The sequence below is a fragment of the Cricetulus griseus genome (assembly GCF_003668045.3).
Source record: "Cricetulus griseus strain 17A/GY chromosome 1 unlocalized genomic scaffold, alternate assembly CriGri-PICRH-1.0 chr1_1, whole genome shotgun sequence".
Taxonomy (NCBI): Eukaryota; Metazoa; Chordata; class Mammalia; order Rodentia; family Cricetidae; genus Cricetulus; species Cricetulus griseus.
Genome location: NW_023276807.1, coordinates 132,386,206 through 132,406,157, shown reverse-complemented (window position 1 = coordinate 132,406,157; position 19,952 = coordinate 132,386,206). Strand labels below are relative to the sequence as shown.

The window sequence follows — 19,952 nt, the reverse complement described above, 5'->3', positions numbered from 1 at the left end:
GGGGGGTGGATGGGCGAGTTGGTAGGGGGCAAGGGAGGATGAGAGTGAAGGGGGAATTGATATGTAAAATGATTGTTTCTAAATTTAAAAAAAGAAATTAAAAAGAAAAGAAAAAGAAAAAGAAAAGGGCTTACGCTCTAGCCTCCTCTCTTGCCTTCAGGTTGAGGCTGCAGCTTCTTCAAGGAGCCAGGGAAGACCAAGGTGGCCTGCCTTAAATGGTCTCAGCTGGCTGCAGTCTCTGTGAGTTCCTATGTGCATCTATCTGTCTTTTGTGTCTGGAAAATGCTGTTTCCTTAAAATGGTCTGCCACCCCTGGCTCTTCCAACTTTCCTCGTTCTTCTTCTGCATAGATCCATGAGCCTTGAGGGTGTGTGTGTGTGTGTGTGTGTGTGTGTGTGTATGTTAAAGACATCCCTTTTAGGGCTGAGCACTCCAAAGTCTGTCACTTTCTAGCTTGTCCAGTGGTGGGTCTTTGCTAGTAGTTATCATGGACTCACAGAGACAGGGGACCTACACAAGATCAAGCCAGACCAAAGTCTCATCATGGAGGAGGAGGAGTGGGGACCAAAGTTCCACCCTCGTCAAGCAGCTATTTGTAAATAACAGATGCCAGGAGGAGGGAAATCCGTTTTCTTCTATGGAGCAACACTGGGTATACCAGCCACACTCCCATGCAGGCCTCAAGCTCAGAAGTTAGCCAAAACAAATTAGACTCCATGTTTCTTAGTGGATTTCCCTTTAGTTTTTGTTTTTTGAGAGAAAGAAAGAGTTGGAATGAAGTTGGATGGGGAAGGCATCTGGGAGGAGTTGGGAGGTGGGAAGGAATATTAAAACGTATTGTGTGAAATTATCAAAGAATGAAAGAAGGGTCTGAAGCCTCACCTTACTCAGTTATTCTGAGGCTAGGATCACTGTGGAAAGTTTTGAGGATAGTTTTGTTTACAGCTGTGCATGACAGACTCAAAAGGGGACATCGCATCCCACCCTGATTGCCATCACTTAGTTTTTTCACAGTTCTAGTACTTTCATCATTAGATAATGCAGCAATCAAAAAAAAAAAAAAAAAAAAGAAGTAAATCTGGGCATTGGTGGCGCACGCCTTTAATCCCAGCACTCGGGAGGCAGAGGATCTCTGTGAGTTAGCCACCAGCCTGGTCTACAAGAGCGAGTTCCAGGACAGCCTCTAAAGCCACAGAGAAACCCTGTCTTGAAACCCCCACCAAAAAAAAAAAAAAAAAAAACCCAAAAATCGAAAAAGAATAGAAAACGCAGCAATTGGCACAGAGGAGCACACTGCACAAGCGTGAGCTGTTAGTCAGTCACCTCACCATAGAACCGCCACCAACACTATAGGGACAGTGTGACAGACACAATCAAGATCAATGCATGAACAAATCCCAATAGGAACTAGCCAGAGCCAAGCGTGGGGGCACTTGGGAGGTAGAGACAGGAGAATCAGGAGTTCAAGGTTCACCTGGGCTACATGAAGGGGAGAACCAACTCCTGAAAGGTGTTTTCTGATCTCACGTGTCAGTTGTAACAAACACAACCCCTCCCCCAATAAATAAACACATGAACAATTTAAAGAAAAACTAAGAGGAATTAACCAGCCTAATGGGAGAGCAGGGAGACCAGTTTCTTCAAAGAAGCCCTCTATTGAATAGGTGTGATAAAATCTTGGTCACATCAGCATAAAGCATAGGATGCAGGCCAGCATAGAGGCAGTAGGTTTTCACCTTTGCAACACATTAAATACCTGGATTTCTGGATACTCAGGGGTTTTCATAGCCCAAGGTGACCTTCGTGCTCCACCCTGGGTCTTGCTCCCTTGCTGCTGTTTGCATAAGCTATCAAGGTATCTCAGGTTATCGTGGCTCTGACTGAAGGCAAAGATACGTCTCATTGGAGAACATGGGGGAGGTTCTCCCAGCATCACTTATGGCTATGATTTGACTCTGTCAAATAACAGGGAAAAAGTTTTGCTCTGAGATGGACCCAAATCTTGCAGATGTGTGAATGGAGGATACACAGAAGGATCCGTTGGATGATGCAAATGGGCCTGCAGCCAGGACCCTTGCACAACCTCCTATGGTTTCCCAAGGTTACCTTCTAACTTGTCCAAGGCCATCTACCTTTGGAATGATTGATTGAAGGGTGCGTCAACCTTTGTTCTTTAGACTCAGTAGCTTGACAGGAACCTAGCTAGCTGCCTTTTCCTTTAGAGTCAGATCTTGGGACTCAATATCCTTGAGAGACAGTAGGGGTCCCAAAATCTCATCCCTATTCAGGTCCCTCCCGTGTCCAACAGGCTGACCTTTTTAATTCCTTAGAAGTTCAGGCTAATAAATTTGATGGGTGGTAGGAAGCAACTACGATAATAAAACAGAGATGAAGAAATTAAGGATCAGAATGACGTGGAGGATGCTGGTGGGAAGAATGGCTTGAAGGCAGATGATGAACCTGACCATCATTGGAAGGCATTAAGGGACCCCTGATCATTTGAAAAGTTAATTTTCCTCCTGTTTAGGGTGTCTGGGCAGAGTGGAAGGGAAGATTGGGGGATGGATGGGTATATCAAGATATTTTGTTTACATGCATGAAAATGAAGAATAAGCAAAAGATACTCAATTTTCCAGGGACAGGTGTGAGATTGTGCATACCTTTAATAACATCACTTGGGAGGCAGAGACAGGTGGATCTTTGTGGGTTCAAGGCCAGCCTGGTCTGTGTAGAGAGTTCCAGGTGAGTCAGGCCTACACAGTGAGATCCTATCTCAATAATAATAATAATAATAATAATAATAATAATAATAATACATTTAAAAAAGAAAAAATAGAAAGTCAATTTTCCAAATCTGCCTGATTTCAGTTACATATTGGTTGAAATATCTTCATGATGGGCTGGAGAAATGGCTCAGAGGTTAAGAGCACTGACTGCTCTTCCAGGGGTCTTGAGTTTAATTCCCAGCAACCACGTGGTTGGTCACAACCATCTGTAATGAGGTCAGGTGTCCTCTTCTGGCATGCAGGGACACATGGAGGCAGAATACTGTATACATAATTGAAGGGACCAGCTCCCCATTTTGGCAGCCATAACAGCCGAACACATGCTTGCCCTGACTTTGTCTTGGTCACTAGGAGGTCAGATACCTGCCTCGTGTCATGGAACCAATTAGAAGTTAGCTGGTGGTGCTATGCTTTACGGCTCTGGGTGTGCTTTACAGTCAAGTACACAGCAATGACACGCAGAGCATAGCAACCACCCTGGGAGGGCCTATGGGCCATAACAACCAGTTGACCAATCAACACAGGGCAAACCCTCCAAGCCTGGAAGCACACCAATCCTGAGCCTGTGCATACCCCTAGACACTCCCCTTATGCTGCCCTATAAGATCTCTGTGCAGACGCTTCACAGTGTCTTTTCCCAGCCACCTGCCTTGGTGGATGGATGAAAGGCCTGAGCTAACATGGGATTAGCTCGTTAAACAACTACAATAAAGCCTTGTGCAGTCTGCATCAAGCTTTTGCCTCTGCATGGTGATTGGGGTGGCCGTGGTCCTGGGCTGAGATCCTGGGGGCCTGAGTCTCCAGGGGTCTTTCATAATAAATAAAGAAATCTTTAAAAAAATATTTTCATGTGGTTTGTGAATTTGCTGATTGTTAAAGCTATTGAATAGAGAACAAAATTAAAAACTTAAATTTTACTTTAAAATATCGAAGTCACTATGTGTAGTGGCACACACCTATAATCTCAGCACTCTGGAGGCTTGAGGCAGGAGGATGAATATAAGCTTGAGGCCAGTTTGGGATACATAATGAGTTCAGGACTGGCCTGGCTGTGTATTGAGACTCTAGCTCAAGACACTAGAAAGCAAGCAAGCAAATAAAGTCATAACATAACATAACAAAATGTTTTCGTATTTTTGTGTTTCCTTCCACCTGTTAGAAAGTATTTCCCAGCTGACATCAGTTTAAACATTTTCTGTGTTGTAATCTCGATAACTATGGAAACACTGTGACAATTCCTGACTTGTGCCTTCCTTGGTCAGCCCTATCTTTTGATAGAAGTCAGCTTGTATTTCTCTTTTATTTGTCATAAGCAAGGCTTCAGTAACTGGCTTTGTGTGTGCAGTTAACTGGCTTTTAATTTATTTGAATTCTTTCTTGTCCAGTAACAGGAACAAAGTGACTTTGTTGTTGTTTTTTTGAGACAAGGTTTCTCTGTGTAGCCCTGGCTGTCCTGGAACTCATTCCGTAGACCATGCTGGCCTTGAACTCACAGAGACCTGCCAGCCTCTGCCTTCTGAGTGCTGGGATTAAAGACAATGCCTAGCTGACTATTTTTTTTTTTCCAGACAAGGTTTCTCTGTGGCTTTGGAGGTTATCCTGGAACTTGCTCTGTAGACCAGGCTATTCTCGAACTCATAGAGATCCACCTGCCTCTGCCTCCCCAAGTGCTGGGATTAAAGGCGGGCTGACTATTTTTAATTAAAAAATATTAAATTTATTGGAACTAGAGAGATGGCTCAGAGTTTATGAGCACTGGCTGCTTTTCCAAAGGACTCAGGTTAATTCCCAGTACCTACATGTTGGTTCTTAGCCATCTATAATTCTAGTTCTAGGGAATCTGATGCCTTTTTCTGGCACCAGACAATCAAGTGTTATATAGACATGTATTCAGACAAACCACACATTTATGTATTTGTGTGTGGGGGGGCACTTAAGTGTATGTACTCATAAACACATGGGTTTTTTCTCTTTGAACCAAGTGGGTCCTGGGGATTGAGCTCAGGTCATCAGGCTTGGTAGCAGATGCCTTTACTCACTAAGCCATCTCTCCAACCCTGGACAGCTTATCTTTAAGAATTGCTTCTAATATTCCCTTATCACTTTCCACACATTTTGCACATTGCTATGAATGTTCTTTGACCATTGGCTGCCAAACTTTGACAGCTCTGTATGCAGGGAAATTATCCTTGAGCATGATATGAACATGTCTCTCACTTACATTCTCCTGCTGGTGAAATGACCCTGGTTCTGAACGCAAGAAATCTGGGCTCTGTTTCTGGTTCTCCTGTGACTGAGGTTTATGACCTTGACAAATCATTTCACCCTTAGAGTCCTTAGTTGTTTCCCTCACTATAACGAGCTGAAACTAAACACCCCCAGAACTATTGCAAAGCAGACAGAGGGCCGTAGATTGCACCAAAGTTGTCAAGGGTTGCCTAGAATGCTAGAAACACTAAATTCAATCATCAGCAGGCATACATTGGGTGTGGTGGCACATCTATAATCCCAACAGCACTCAAGACTCAGGAAGATCTGAAGCTCACGGTCAACCTTGATCACACTGTGAGTTCTAGGCCAAGTAATGCTGAATGAGACCCTGTCTCAAAACAACAGCAAGGAAGTCCCAAACCCTGAAAGAACAAACTGCAAATAACTCTGCATCCTTCTGAATGATGCAATTACGGGTGTGTGCCACTTTGGCTATACTTGGCTATTACGTCATCCTGGAAAGATGGTACCACTTTTCCAGCTTTGCATCTCTATGTGTTTCTGGAATTCAGAACTCTCTAGAAAACTCATAGAGGACCTGCCAGCAAATCCTCCCACCCCGAACTGGAAAGCCATGTGTTTGCCAAGCACCTGGCATAGCACGTAATACTGATGGGGAAATCCCTGTGCCTCTTCCCTAGAACCAGTAATGGTGGCACTGGACATTTTCCTTAGGGGTGACAGAGGCCACGGGAATCCCTCAGGGCACTCCTGCATTAACTGCCTTTCCCAGAAGACTGTGGTCTTTATGCCAACATCAGTGTCAGATACAAAGCACAGGGATGCGGTGCCTGCATAGCATTTAGGATAGCACCACCCTCGGACCAAGAAAAATACACTTTCCTAGAGGTGACTACTTTCATCATCAGATGGAATAGTGGTGACATTAAGAACAGGGGAAATATAATAATATAAATAGCAAGAACACATTTGTACCACCAAATGTTCCAGGTGCTTTACTTGTGCTTCCCATTTATTTATGCTCTCTCTCTATCTCTCTCTCTCTATCTCTCTATATATATCTATCTCTCTCTAATCTCTATCTCTTTCTCTCTCTGTGTGTGTGTGTGTGTGTGTGTGTGCATGCGCGCGCGCGCAGGTGTGTGCGTGCGTGTTTGCGTACGTTTGAGTGCATATTTTACATGTGTGAGAGCACAACTGTGTGAGTTTCTGAGTGTGTAGGCAAGGTCTCAGCGTTCACCGATACGGCCAGTCTTGCTGGCCAGCTTGCTCTAACAGTCCCTGTGTCTGTCTTTACTTCTGTGGCAAGTGCGTTAACCATGGAGACATCTGTTTATCAAGTGCTTTAACCATTGCGCCATCTTCCTGCCCCTATTCTCTCACTTAAACTCAGTTAAGTCCTATGGAGCAGGCATAATCATCCCCATTTTAGAGGACAGGGAAACCAAGGGGGTGGAGAAACTAAATACCCTGTCTCACTCACCAAATGAATTGAGCCTAGGTTATATTGCTTCAGCTCTTGGCTGTTGCCTGACATTTGGAAAATATTTTACTTAATTAAATTTTTGTTTTGTTTTTTGAGAAAGGGTTTCATTATATAGCTTTGGCTGGCTGGAACTCGATATGTAGATGAGGCTGGCCTGGAATTCACAGAGATCAGCTTGGACTAAAGGCATGCAGTTCTATACCTGGTAAGTATTATTTTTTCCCATTATCGATGAAGATGCTGAAAGAAAAAAAGATAAACAGCCGGGCGTTGGTGGCACACGCCTTTAATCCCAGCACTCAGGAGGCAGAGGCAGGCAGATCTCTGTAAGTTCGAGCCCAGCCTGGTCTCCAGAGCCAGTGCCAGGATAGGCTCCAAAGCTACACAGAGAAACCCTGTCTCGAAAAACAAACAAACAAACAAAAACAGATAAACAACTTGTCGCACTCGTGAGGCCTGTCCGCAGCAGCCAACATGCACTACATCGCCTCTTTCTTGCTTGACGCTCTTGGGAGCAACTCCTCTCCTAGCACCAAAGACATTAAGAAGATACTAGACAGCGTGGGCATTGAGGTGGATGATGACCGGCTCAACAAGGTCATCAGTGAGCTGAATGAAAAAAACATTGAGGATGTCATCACCCAGGGTGTTGGCAAGCTTGCTAGTGTGCCTGCTGCTGGTGGCTCTGTGACTGTTTCTGCTGCCCCTGGCTCTGCAGCTCCTACTGCTAGTTCTTCCCCCCGCCGCAGCAAAGGAGAAGAAAGACTAGAAGAAGGAAGAGTCCAAAGAGTCAGATGATGACATGGGATTTGGCTTGTTTGATTAAATTCCTGTTCCCCTGCAAATAAAGCCTTTTTATGTATCTTGGAAAAAAAAAGATAAACAACTTAACCAAGTCTCAGTGATAAGGCTAGAGCCAGATAGAAGCCCTGCAGTTTCTAGTTCACTGTCATTACCAGGGTATCGTGCAAACTTATTGTCTTTGAAATGTACTTTTGTCTCTGAGAAAGGAAGGTGATTGCACAGGCTGTGAAAACGCAAGGGGAACATATGGATATGGCATAAACGTGAGGAATGACACACAAAGAGAGCCTCTAAGAAACACAAAAGCCATCCATCCAAGAATCAAAGCTTTGACTGAACCTTCATCCTGCTTTACCAGCTGGGGACCTCCTTAGGACCCAATCATGTGGAGAACCCATAGGGTTGCCTTCTGTTTTGCTTTTCCTTAAAGTTATACATACATCAGCAAAAGTAAGTTTATATAAATGTTTTTCTTTGAGACAGGGTCTCACTATGTAGCCCAGACTATCCTGGAATTCCCTATGTAGACCAGGCTGGCCATGAATTCACAGAGATCTACTGCTTCTTGGTGCTGGGACCAATGGAGTGTACTATCACGCCTGCCAACAAATATTTATTTTTAAAATGTAGGGCACCATTGTAGATAGACATTTAGAAAAAAGTGACTAGCATATAAGCCTTTGGGGGTTGGAGGGCTCTGGTAGCTAACAGAAATAAGTAGATGAGAGAAGAATGTGCCTATATTCCTACCTTTCCAATATGATCTGAAGAACCAAATCAAAACAGAGAACCTAGGGTTGAGGATTTGCTCCGTTGTTAGATTGCTTGCCTGGCTTGCCCGGCTTGCCCAGCTTACTCAGCTCTAGCGTTGGTCTCTTAGTACTACAGAACCACGTGTAATCTCAGCACTGAGGAGTTAGGGAGTTAGAAGTTCAAGGTCAGCCTTGGCTACATAGTGACAATAGCCTGGGGAACAGAGACATGTCTTAAATTAAGAAAAAAAAATGTGGTGGCACTCTGGAAGCAGAGTCTCCATGAGTTTGAGGCCAGCCTGGTCTACATAGTGTGAGACTTTGTCTCAAAAAATCAAATAAAAATAACTGAAATTAAATGTAATAATATGATTTAGCTTTTGTAAAAAAACAGAATACTGTAGATAAATTTATGTTTACATGCAAAAACTTTTGGACATTGATCACATTGCTACGTTTTGTGTATGGGATCAAGGGGTAAAGAGACAAGATACCTTTTGCCTCTAACTTAATGTGTTTCAGTGCAGCTTGGTTTAACAATAAAATGCATTGTTTTTATAGTTCAAAAGCTCAGATAAGCAGGTTTGGTGGCACACACCTGTAATCCCAGCAGGCTGACCCAGAAGAATCTCCCATTGTAGTCCAGCTTGGGTTAGCAAGCCCCTATTTTGGGGGGATTTTGTTTGTTTATTTGTTTGTTTGTCTTTTTGAGACAGGGCTTTTCTGTGTAACAGCTCTCTCTGGCCATCCGGGAACTTGATCTATAGACCAGGCTGGCCTCCAACTCAGCTATCTGTCTCTGCCTCCTGAGTGCTGGGATTAAAGGTGTGTATCATCACCTTTAGGTTCTATAGGCTTTTTTATTGTTGCTGTTTGTTTTGAGACAGGGTATCACTACCAAGTCCTGGCTGGCCTCTAAGTCACAGAGATCTTCCTGTCTCTGCCTTCCTAGAGCTGGGATTAAAGGTGTGCACTACACCTAGCCTAATGTAGATTTTTTTTTCTCTAAGATTTCATGGAACATAGTAACGTTACCCTCAAGTCATGTTTTCAAACCACTCTTTGCCATTTCCATTACTTATAGTAGTTTTTACTTCTGGCTAGTGTATTCTCCACGTATGCATGTTCAAAGCTGTTTAGAACTGACTGCAATGTTATTCTATGATCATTTATAATTACATTTATTGAAACTCCTGTTAATCATTCACTGAAGTTTAACTTTTTCTACCTAATGGTTAGAAAAAGTCAATATTATTCTCTTGAAGGTTTTAGAGGGCCATTTTTACCCTTCAAGTCTGTGACTCTTAGAAATAACAGGGTATTGTGGATGTAGAAACCTTCTTTGACAATTTTCCACAAGCAGTTCTATCAGTTATTTAAGTTTGATTTAAAGCATCTCAGAGTAATGCTAACTATGAAGCCAGGCATGGAAACACACACCCGAGATTCCAGCACTTGGGAGGCAGAGGCAGGAGGATTTGGGGTTGGAAACCAGCCTCACCTTCATAGAGAAACCCTGCTTGAAACAATAAATGCAACAAAAGAAAATAAATAAAAAAGGTTGGGAGATGGGATGGCTAAACTTGTAAAAGTGCTTGTAGCGAGAATGTCTGAGTTCAATCCCTGGAAACCATATGATGGAAGGAAAAACTGTACTCATTCCTCCCCTCTCCTCCCCTCTCCTCCCCTCCCCTCCCCTCCCCCTTCCCTTTCCCTCTCTTCCTCCTTCCTTTCCTGCCTCCCTCCCTCCCCTCCTCCTCTTCCTTTTCTGGATGTTATGATTTGAAGGAGGGGAGCCCACAAGCCACAGCACAAGCAGGAGGTCAGAGGACAACTTTCAGATTCTGTTCTCACCTTCCATCCTGATCTGCCTGCCAGAAGAGGGCATTAGATCTCATTATAGGTGGTTGTGAGCTGCCATGTGTTTGATGGAAATTGAACTCAGGCCAATGCTCTTAGCCTCTGAGCCATCTCTCTAGTCCCAGGGCTAATCTTTAACCACAGTACTCCAAGGCAGAGACAGAAGGGTCTCTGTGAATTTGAGGCCAGCCTGGTCTACAAAGCTACACAGAGAAACCCTGTCTTGAAAAAAACAACAACAAAAAAAAAACAAAAAAGAGCATGATGAATGCTCATTGACACTCCACTCAACTTTTTTTTTTTTTTTGGTTATGTATTTTTTTTCTTTTTTTTTATTAAATTATTAATATTTTCACATGTACTTTCCCTCTCCCTCTCCCTCTCCCTCTCCACTCAACTTTTATAACCCAGGCTGTTTAAAAAAATTTGTGTGTGTGTGTGTGTGTGTGTGTGTGTGGGGATGCTGGGGATCAAACCCAGAGCCTTGTTCACTTAAACATTTTAAGGTTTATCTTATTTGTATTTATGTGTCTGTGTGTATGTGGACATGCCATAAGTCTGCCTGAGGAGGCCATAAGAAGCCATGGGATCCAGTTGGAGTTCCTGGGAGTTGTTAGTTATTAAACCCAGTCCTCTGCAAGAGCTGTAGTGCTCTTAACCACTCAGCAACCTCTTCAGGCTCTCCATAGGATGAGTTTTGTTTTGTTTTTTGGTTTTTCGAGACAGGGTTTCTCTGTGGCTTTGGAGGCTGTCCTGGAACTAGCTCTTGTAGACCACGCTGGTCTCGAACTCACAGAGATCAGCCTGCCTCTGCCTCCCAAGTGCTGGGATTAAAGGTGTGCGCCACCACCTCCCGGTTTGTTTTGTTTTTTAGTTTTTTATTTATTTGGCTTTTTGAGACAGGGTCTTATGTAGCTCAGGCTAGCTATGCAGTTGATAACCCTGAACTCTTGATTCTTCTGCCTCTACTTCAGAGGCATTACAGGCATATCCCACCACACACAAAAATAAAAAGTTAACAGCTAGGCATGGTGGTACTTGCCTTTAATCCAAGCACTGGGGAGGCAGACACAGGTGGTCTCTGGGATTTCAAGGCTAGCTTGGTCTATGCACTGAGTTCCAGGATAGCCAGAGCTACATAGTAAAGCCCTGTCTCAACCTCTCCCTCACTAAGGTAAAATAAAAATAAAGAAGCAAATAAAATAAAAAGTGCTAAAATTTAAACAAAAACTCATTAAAATATTCTATTTATTTCCCTGTCATACACCGAACATGTGCCTAGCATTATGTGAGCTTCTCTAACTAGCGATGCAAAGAAATAGTTCGGCTAAGTCCTCAAAGAGGTGGAAAAACAAGGAGGAAAACAGACTTATCCCAAGCTCAGGAACCAGACAGTAAAGGCTTGACCTAGAGTAGAGTTTCCCAACATATCGTGCCCTAAGTGCCTCTTTCACAGCGTGAGGCAATCTCTTGAATCCCTAAGGAATGTCAGAAAGCGTGTCAGCATTTGTGTGTGGCATACAAAAAAGTGTTGACATAGGTTGCTTGCATTTTATAGAAAACCATGTTTTGAAGACTGTAGTGTAAAGTTCATTTAACATGAATTTAGGGTCAGATGGCTCAGTGGGCAAAGGGGCTTGTTGTGAAGACTGAGGGTATGAGTTTGAGCTAGAGACCCACATAGTAGTAGACCTCTGACCTTTACGCTTGAGTCCAGCATGTGAGTCCATCTCAAACACACACATAATACTTTTTTTTTTTTGAGACAAGGCCTCTCTATGTAGTCCTAGATGTCCTGGGTCTTGCTAAGTAGCCGTGGCTGTCTTGGCTACTATGTAGACCAGGCTGGCCTCAAACTCACAGAGATCCTCCTGCCTCTGCCTGCTAAGTTCTGGGGTTAAAAGTTGTGTGTCACCATCATCAGGTTTATAGCAGCTTTTATAAACTTTTTGTTTTGTTTTGTTTTCGAGACAGGGTTTCTCTGTGGCTTTGGAGGCTGTCCTGGAACTAGCTCTTATAGACCAGGCTGGTCTCGAACTCACAGAGATCTGCCTGCCTCTGCCTCCCAAGTGCTGGGATTAAAGGCATGCACCACCACTGCATGGCTATAAACTTTTTTCTAAGATTTATTTTTTAAATTCTGGTATATGTGTATTTTTGTCTAAGTGCATGAGTGGAGGTGCCCTCACAGTTCAGAAGAGGGCATTGGATCTCCTGGAGTTGGAGTTACAGGCAATTGGGAATCACCTAACATGGGTGCTAGGAATTGAACTCAGGTCCGTTACAAGACCAACATGTGCTGTCAACCACCAACCCACCTCTCCAGTCCCCTCGTAAAAATATCTCTTAAAGTATTGTGTCTTCCTAGCATACAAGTTAACTTTGAAGTTATCCGTGCACCTTAGAGATCCAATGAAAATCTCCTGGAGGCAATGTTGTCTTTATACCCTTCAACTTAGCCATGTTTCATCTGACCACTTGTCCAGTATAGATAGAAGTCACTGGCTTTTGAGAATTGGAGGAAAGGGAATGACTCTTGACTGCTGTGGGACATTTGGCAATGTCTAAAGACACTTGGGTTGTCACAAGCCAGAAGCAGGGCTGGGTTCAAGCTGAGGAATTTGATTGAGTAGGGAGATCCATGGCTGTTGATGAACATCGTAGACTATGCAGGATAGTCTATTGTAACAGAAAGTTGCCCAGTCCCAAATGTCAACAGCTCTGAGGTTGAGAAATCTTCACACTGTGTCAACAGCGTATGTCTATGAAAGATAACATTTCAAAGCCACACGATGGTCACAGCTAACATGGACGCCCTCAGTGCTTTGTGGAGTAATGAAGTGAATGGATGACTGCTTCATAAGCAAACTCACACTCCCAACCCTTGGGACTATTACTCAGAGGCTCTCAGGTGCTCCACTTTCAGGGGCAAATTTACAAACTTAGATTATCATTCGTATTTATGGATTTAAAAGTAGCCAGAGAGATGGCTCAGAGGTTAAGAGCACTGGCTGCTCTTCCAGAGGACCTGGGTTCAATTCCGAGCACCCATATCGCAGCTCACAATTGTAACTCAAATCCCTGGGGATCCAATACATTCACACAGATACACATGCAGGCAAAATACCAATGCACATAAAATAAATAATTTTTGCCTGGCAGTGGTGGCACACACCTTTGATCCCAGCACTCGGAAGGCAGAGGCAGGCATATCTCTTTGGTTCGGGACCAGCTGGGTCTACAAGAGCTAGTTCCAGGACAGCCTCCAAAGCCACAGAGAAACCCTGTCCCTAACCCTGCCCCACAAAAAATAGAATGAAAAATGAATGCCATTATTGCCTTGACTAATATGAACTCTTTTAGCTCTGGTGATCAAAGAAAGAAGGGTACCACCTAAGCAGGTCAACTATCTATGAAACTTAACTTACTTATTTTGAAAATTTTATCTTATTCATTTTGTAGGCATATGTATGTGTGTGTATTGGGGGTGATGGGTGCATGCCACAGACCTCACGGGAGCTTCTCTCCTTCCACCAGGTCACCAGGCTTGGCAGCAGGTGCCTTATTAGTTGAGCCATCCTACTAGTCCTATTTATTTATTTATTTATTTATTTATTTATAGACAGGTTCTTACTATGTAATGCAGGCTGGCCTAGAACTCAAAATCTTCCTGCTTCCAGTTTGTGAGTGCTGAGGTTGGTACATTGGGCATGTATTGCCAAGCCCATTGAACTGCTGAACTTTAAATTTTGCCACAGGGTTTTGCTGTTGCCCTGGTTGGCCTGGAACTCGAGTAGAAGGAGAAGACCTCAAATTCACAAAGATGGATTTCCTGAACATTAGGATTAAAGGTACATGCCTTCAAGCCCAGCTAAAAATCCTTCTTCTAAAGAGGAGAAACCAACATCAACCTATAAGAAGGAACGGAGGTGAGGGAGGGAGGTAAGGACCCTCTGAGGGCATCCTAGATGCTGGGTCCATTATCCCTGCTTAGTCAGCCAGGAAATTGCTCTTTTTTGCTTAAAGGCAACTTAAATTCAATTTGTTACTTGCAGCCAACACATCCTCACCAATACACCACCAGATTAATATCGGCAATATTTCAAGAATAAGTGACAACACAATGAGGCAGGAAGAATGAGCTTGGAGTTGGCTCTTTGATTACAGAGATTAAGTTAGAACCCGGAAGTATTCTCTCAATGGACATCTATACTCTAACACGTGCCAAACGTTCTGTGTTAGGTGCTGGAAACATGAAACCAAAAAGCAAGCAAACAGTGCAGGTGAGATGGCTCATCAGGGAAAACTACTTCCCACCAAGCCTGAGGACCCGAGTTCCATCCCTAAGACCCACACACCTGTGCCTCAGTATGCCTCTCCATCTCAAACTAAATAAACACGATTTAAAAACACAAAACTAAAGAAGCAAGCAAACAGCCTGGCGTTGGTGGCGCACGCCTTTAATCCCAGCACTCGGGAGGCAGAGGCAGGCCGATCGCTGTGAGTTCAAGGCCAGCCTGGTCTCCAGAGTGAGTGCCAGGATAGGCTCCAAAAGCTACACAGAAAAACCCTGTCTCGAAAAAAAAAAAAAAAAAAAAAAAAAAAAAAAAAAAAAAAAAAAAAAAAAAAGAAGCAAGCAAACAAAAACAGCAGCAACAAAGAAAGTCTCTGTAGGAACTCTTAGTCTAACTGATCAGGGGCTGGAGAGATGGCTCAGTCATAGGTTAAGAGCACTGGTTGCTCCTCCAGAGGACCAGGGATCAGTCCCCCCTCCTCCCTGACCCATGGAAGCTTGCAACTGTCTGTAAGTTCAGCACCCTCACACAGAGACACATGAAGACAAAACACCAATGCACATAAAAAAAAAAAAAAGGATCAGATGATAAGACTGCTGTGAGACTGCAGAAGGGACAGTTACCTCTGATTGGGTAACGGTCTAAAGCAAGAAGTTTTTCATAACATTGGATGGGAAAAGCAGGGCTTTGGAAGGCATTTTATCTGGATAGAACATGGTAGGAGGGCTTGGTGCAGAGGACTAGCAAGGTAAACCTGGGCCACTACCAACAACACATCATGTTGTGTGACATGATAGCAGGATGAGAGAGTGGCCAGCAAGTAGGCTGATGTGAAGGCGGGGGTTATGTTTGAAGGGCTGGGTGACAAATTAAGATGTTAGCCCAAAAGCTTTGGGAAGTCACCAATATATTTTATTCAGGAAAGCAACATGATGCATATTTCAAATATTATTCTGTCAAATGGGCATGATAATTGCTATCTTGTAAAGCTGTTGTGACAATTACATTCAAGATTTAATCTAATTAGATGCTTAATAATGGATAAGCACAAAACTCACCCTTATTCCGCTCCAAACACTATTAACAACTCAGAACAGAACATCCTTTGTAGGTGAGATTATGGGAAATTCACGCCAGAGGTATAAACTTTCTTTAAGGAACTGTAAATTATCTTCAATAACAGAGTCTAAGCCAAATCATGGCTGGAGATGTGACTCAATTGGGAGTTCTAGTTATGCACAAAATATTAGGTTTGATCTCCAAAACTACATAAACCAGGAATGGCAGTTCCTGCCTCTAGCCAAGGCACAGAGGTGAGGTAGAAGGGTAAGAATTTCAAGGCCATCCCCAGATGTATAGCAAATATAACAAATTCAAGGCCAGACTGGGCTGTATGAGGCTTCATCTTAAAAACAAAACAAACAAACAAACAAAAGCCCAAATTTCAGGTTCGTATGTAGTGAGCTGGGCAGTCCCTAAACCAGGACATTTAAAATTAAGATAAACTTTTCAAGATCAGTCTAGAACTAGAATGACTTAGCAGTTACATGGTTTTTCAAAACCTCCGAGAAGTAGAGAATAAAGCATCCTCAGATCACATAACACTTGAGTTTTAAGTTAGCTTTAATTTAATATATGTTTTTGAACTAACTCTAAAGAATGCTTCTTTTGGGTCAAGAAGAGAAAAAAGAAGGTAAAATGCTCTGTTGTAGCATAAAATGTCAAACAATCTCTTTTATGTTAAAGAAAAGGCAGAGAGAGACGCAGGGAATAAGTTCACTCCAGGTTACCAAAGCCTTGCCAGATTTCTCTTTGGTGCAATAGGTCATTGGGCTGTGCCACGAATTTCACTGTCTGATTGATTTCAGGGGACTACTTAGACCTTATTTAGGCTAGTGGTTTAGAAATCATAAGGACATCAGAGAAGAGACTTGGGGAAACATGATCATTTCAAAATAAAACCTTCTGAGATGGCTCAGTGGCTCAGTGGCTCAGGGCACTTACAGTCAAGCCTGATGACCTGAGTTTGTTCCCCAGGACCCACATGGTGGGAGGAGAGAACTGACTCCTGTAAGTTGTCCTCTGACCTCCACAAGTGTACTAGGGCACGTGCACAGGACTGGTGTGAGCACACATTTTCACACACACGTGCACACACACACACACTCAGTCAGGCATAAATGCAATAGAAAAAAATTTAAAAAACAAGAAGTCTGGTTGATGAAATAGAGGAAAAGGGAAAACACACAAATATCACTTTAAAAAAGCTATTTTGCATGCAACAAAAGACCTTGAAAGCATAATGCAATCTGTTTCTTGCCAAGGGAAGGTGTGACCAAAACCATCGAACTAAATATATAAGATATATATATTTACACGAACTCAAAAAATCCAATGAAAAGAAGGGCTAGATGGAGAAGTTTTATGTTCCTGGGCACTTTTTCTGTTTTCACATATTTGAAATTTTGATGCCTTAGAAGTTAAATGTTTCCCCGAGCACATTATAAAATGTTATTTATAATTTTTTTCATCTTAAAAATGTAACAAGTATTTAGAGTAATTTATTTTTCTCAAGTGAACTATTTATCCAACAAGTTGTGTCTGATTTCAGATGTTAGCTTCCCATGAGGCCGTCCCTAGCTTACTCTTAATAAAATGATTTAAAGCAAAGAACATTTATTTATGTTGCCAATCATGCAGCTCAGGTTCATGGCTGCTGAATTTTATTCTGAAACATGGCAAGATTTTTTTTTAATGGCAAAGATATTGAATCTCATTGAGTTTCAGTTCCCCCATCTTTAAAATGGGAGTAGTAAAAATGAGGGCCCATTTCATGGTTGTTATGAGGGTCAAACGTGTTACACGAAAAGTGCTTCCCATACCTGTGGTACCCAGTAGGAGCTATTATTTTTCTTCCACTTTCATTATTGTTTTAATACAAGGAACATTTCCCAGCATAAAGTTTGACTTCTGAAACACATTGTTTTAAATATCTCAGCAGGGCCTAGTATTCCCAATTTCTGTATTATTGGTTTCATTTAGCTCCTACCTGTTTTGTTATGTGACACAAGTCATGCCAAATGTGGACTGAAAATCATTTCATTTTCTGTATTTAATATGCACAGGTTAGCTACCCCTTACTATTGATAAGTACTGCTAAGAACAAAAGCAACTCATCTGAATTGAGAATAACTGTGCATTAACATTATTCTGGAATCAGGATGCATTGTCAGAAAAGAAACCCAATCTCTCAGTGTGTAAAGAGCTGCTTTCCCCTAGGATAAAACCAGGCTCTTACTTTCACATTACTTTAGCTATACTATATACTATAAATATACTATATACTAGAGCTACATTATATACTAGAACTATAGATTTTTAAAAATGGCCTTAAGTTCCAGCTGTGAAGGAAACTGACTACACTAACATATTAATACCAGCTTTGGAAGATGAAACATATCCTACTTTAAACAAAATTCAAGGACAGAATTTGTGAGTTAACATAAAATGATGTTGGTTTTTACTACCCTACTCCTTAAGCAGAGTGTTTCTTCTAACCCCCACTCCTGTGTTCTAAAGCTCTTGTGAGAAGCCAGCTGTACAGTACCTTGATCAGGTTGTGTCCCACAATGTAGACAGCTGTTAAATTTCCCGTCTCTCCTGGCGCATGCATACCTGTGGCAAACCCATGCCAAGCAACCAGGTAAGGGTTGTGAATTGTAATCCAATACTTGACACGGTCTCCAAAGGTCTGGAAGCAGTATGTGGCATAGTCATTGAAGAGATCTATCATAGTTGCATTTTTCCAACCCCCATAGTCTTCCTGTAGCGCCAAAGGCAAATCCCAATGGTATAAGGTAACAACGGGCTCAATATTCCTAAGTATCAGCGAGTCCAGAAGTTTGTTGTAGTATTGGAGACCTTTTGCATTCACGGATGCTACTGTTCCATTGGGGAACAACCGTGGCCAGGAGATTGAGAACTGATAAAAAGAAACTCCTAAAAAATCCAGAGCCAACAAATCTTTTTCCAGAAAAATGTAACTGTCGGCGGATTTCTCTGTGATGCTGACATCTCTCAGGTGTGTGTAGATGAAACGATCCCAAATCGAGGGTCCTCTTCCGTCTGCCTGCCAATTCCCTTCCACTTGAAATGCTCCAGTTCCAACACCCCAGAAAAAGTTTTTAGGGAAAGTGTCATAGAGAAACAGCTGACTTGCATTCACCGGACTCACGTACTGTTTTTTATCCCATATCGCTTTCCCGTCTCCAGACAATCCGGTAACAGCTCGCAGCAGAACAAACGCTGACAGCACGACAGATCTTTGCAGTGCCCTGTTGGACATTGTTTTCTTAGAGCGTGTGTTTCTTTCATCAGAGCTGAAGAAAATCCATTCATTCCCTGGAGACCCGGCTGCACTGCCTGCCTGCCTTCATTTGCTGCTAACTGCTGGACTGACTTTATCAGCGCTCCAGCAAAAAAGCCTGTGATTGTAAAGCCCTGTCAATGATTAGCCTGGACTGGGAGACTTAGGATGGGTCATGAGAGCCACGCAATTTGAGGGAGGTGGCCTCGTTGCAGTCAACAACACGTGTCATCTTCTTGGGATGAGGAAAATGAGATAGGTGGAAATGCATATCTGACACTAATTTGAATGTGTTAAATAAACATACAGAAACAATGCCCAAGAGTGGCATTGTCTGTGTAGCCTTTCACATGGCCGTAGATCTTTTCTGAACGTTTTGAACTTTATTGAATAAAGAATCTTCTTTTCTATTTTTAGAGTCTGGGAGTGGTAATTTTATTATCTCCAATTTTAGGAAAAGCAATTTTACATACAAATCAATAGCCAGAAATAAATAATTAAAGGTAGGATGTTACACTTTATCCCAAAACATACACACCTAAGAATAATCTTAGTAAATGCCATCTATTTTAAGAAAACTTAGTTGAGCCAGGCACTGGTAGTACACGCCTTTAATCCCAGCACTTGGAAGGCAGAGGCAGGTGGATCTCTGTGAGTTTGAGGCCTGCCTGGTCTACAGAGCTGGTTCTAGGACAGCCGGGGCTACACAAAGAATTCCTGTCTCAAAAACTAAACAAACAAACAAAAAAGAAAATTTAGTTGAACATGGTGGCTCATGCCTATATCTCCTGCAGTTGGGAGGCTGGAGCAGGAGGATTGCTATGAGTTTAAGGACTACATAATTCAAAGCCATTTTGGCTATAGAGCAAAACTCCATCTCAAAGAACTGAAAACCAAGCAGCTAGGTTCAGTATGAAGGGAGCCCTGAGGAGGCGGTGGCCAGAGGATCAGAAGTTCAAGGTCCTTCTTGGCTACAAATGGAATTTGAAGTCAGCCCAGGGCTACATGACACTGAGAGTGGGAGATAATTTGAGTTTGAGGATTGTTGGATTTAATTTCTTTTGGCAATACTAGGGATCAAACCCAGGACGTGTGCAGGCTAAATAAATGCTCCACCACCGGGCTATAGCTCTAGTCCTCTTTTTGCTTTTATTTTACAGCAGGGGCTCATTATGTTGCCTAAGAACTTGATATGTAGTGTCCTCCTTGAACTTGTGGCAATTCCCCTGCCTCAGGCCTACATCACCAGGCCTAGCAAGCTGCCTCATTAAAAAACATTTTTTCAGACAAGGTCTCACTACATAGCCCTGGCTATTCTAGAACTCAATTCTGAACTACAGTTTCTTGTTATGTAAGAAGTAGCATAAGTTG

At 42.6% G+C, this 19,952-nt stretch overlaps 2 protein-coding genes across 2 annotated transcripts in view; one reads left to right on the top strand and one right to left on the bottom strand.

The window, feature by feature from the left end:
* Positions 1–18,575, bottom strand: part of Klb (klotho beta) — a 31,462-nt gene extending 12,887 nt beyond the window's left edge. The window contains exon 1 of the mRNA XM_027390748.2: positions 17,823–18,575. Coding sequence (XP_027246549.1) covers positions 17,823–18,560 — 738 coding nt within the window. The 5' untranslated portion in view covers positions 18,561–18,575. The remainder of the gene's footprint in view (positions 1–17,822) is intronic.
* On the top strand, positions 6,979–7,378 carry LOC100752794 (60S acidic ribosomal protein P2-like). Its single transcript, XM_035453382.1, is given in 2 exon segments — positions 6,979–7,242; positions 7,244–7,378. Coding segments are annotated over 2 exon segments (351 nt in total). The 3' UTR covers positions 7,331–7,378.
* Positions 18,576–19,952: the final 1,377 nt, after the last annotated feature.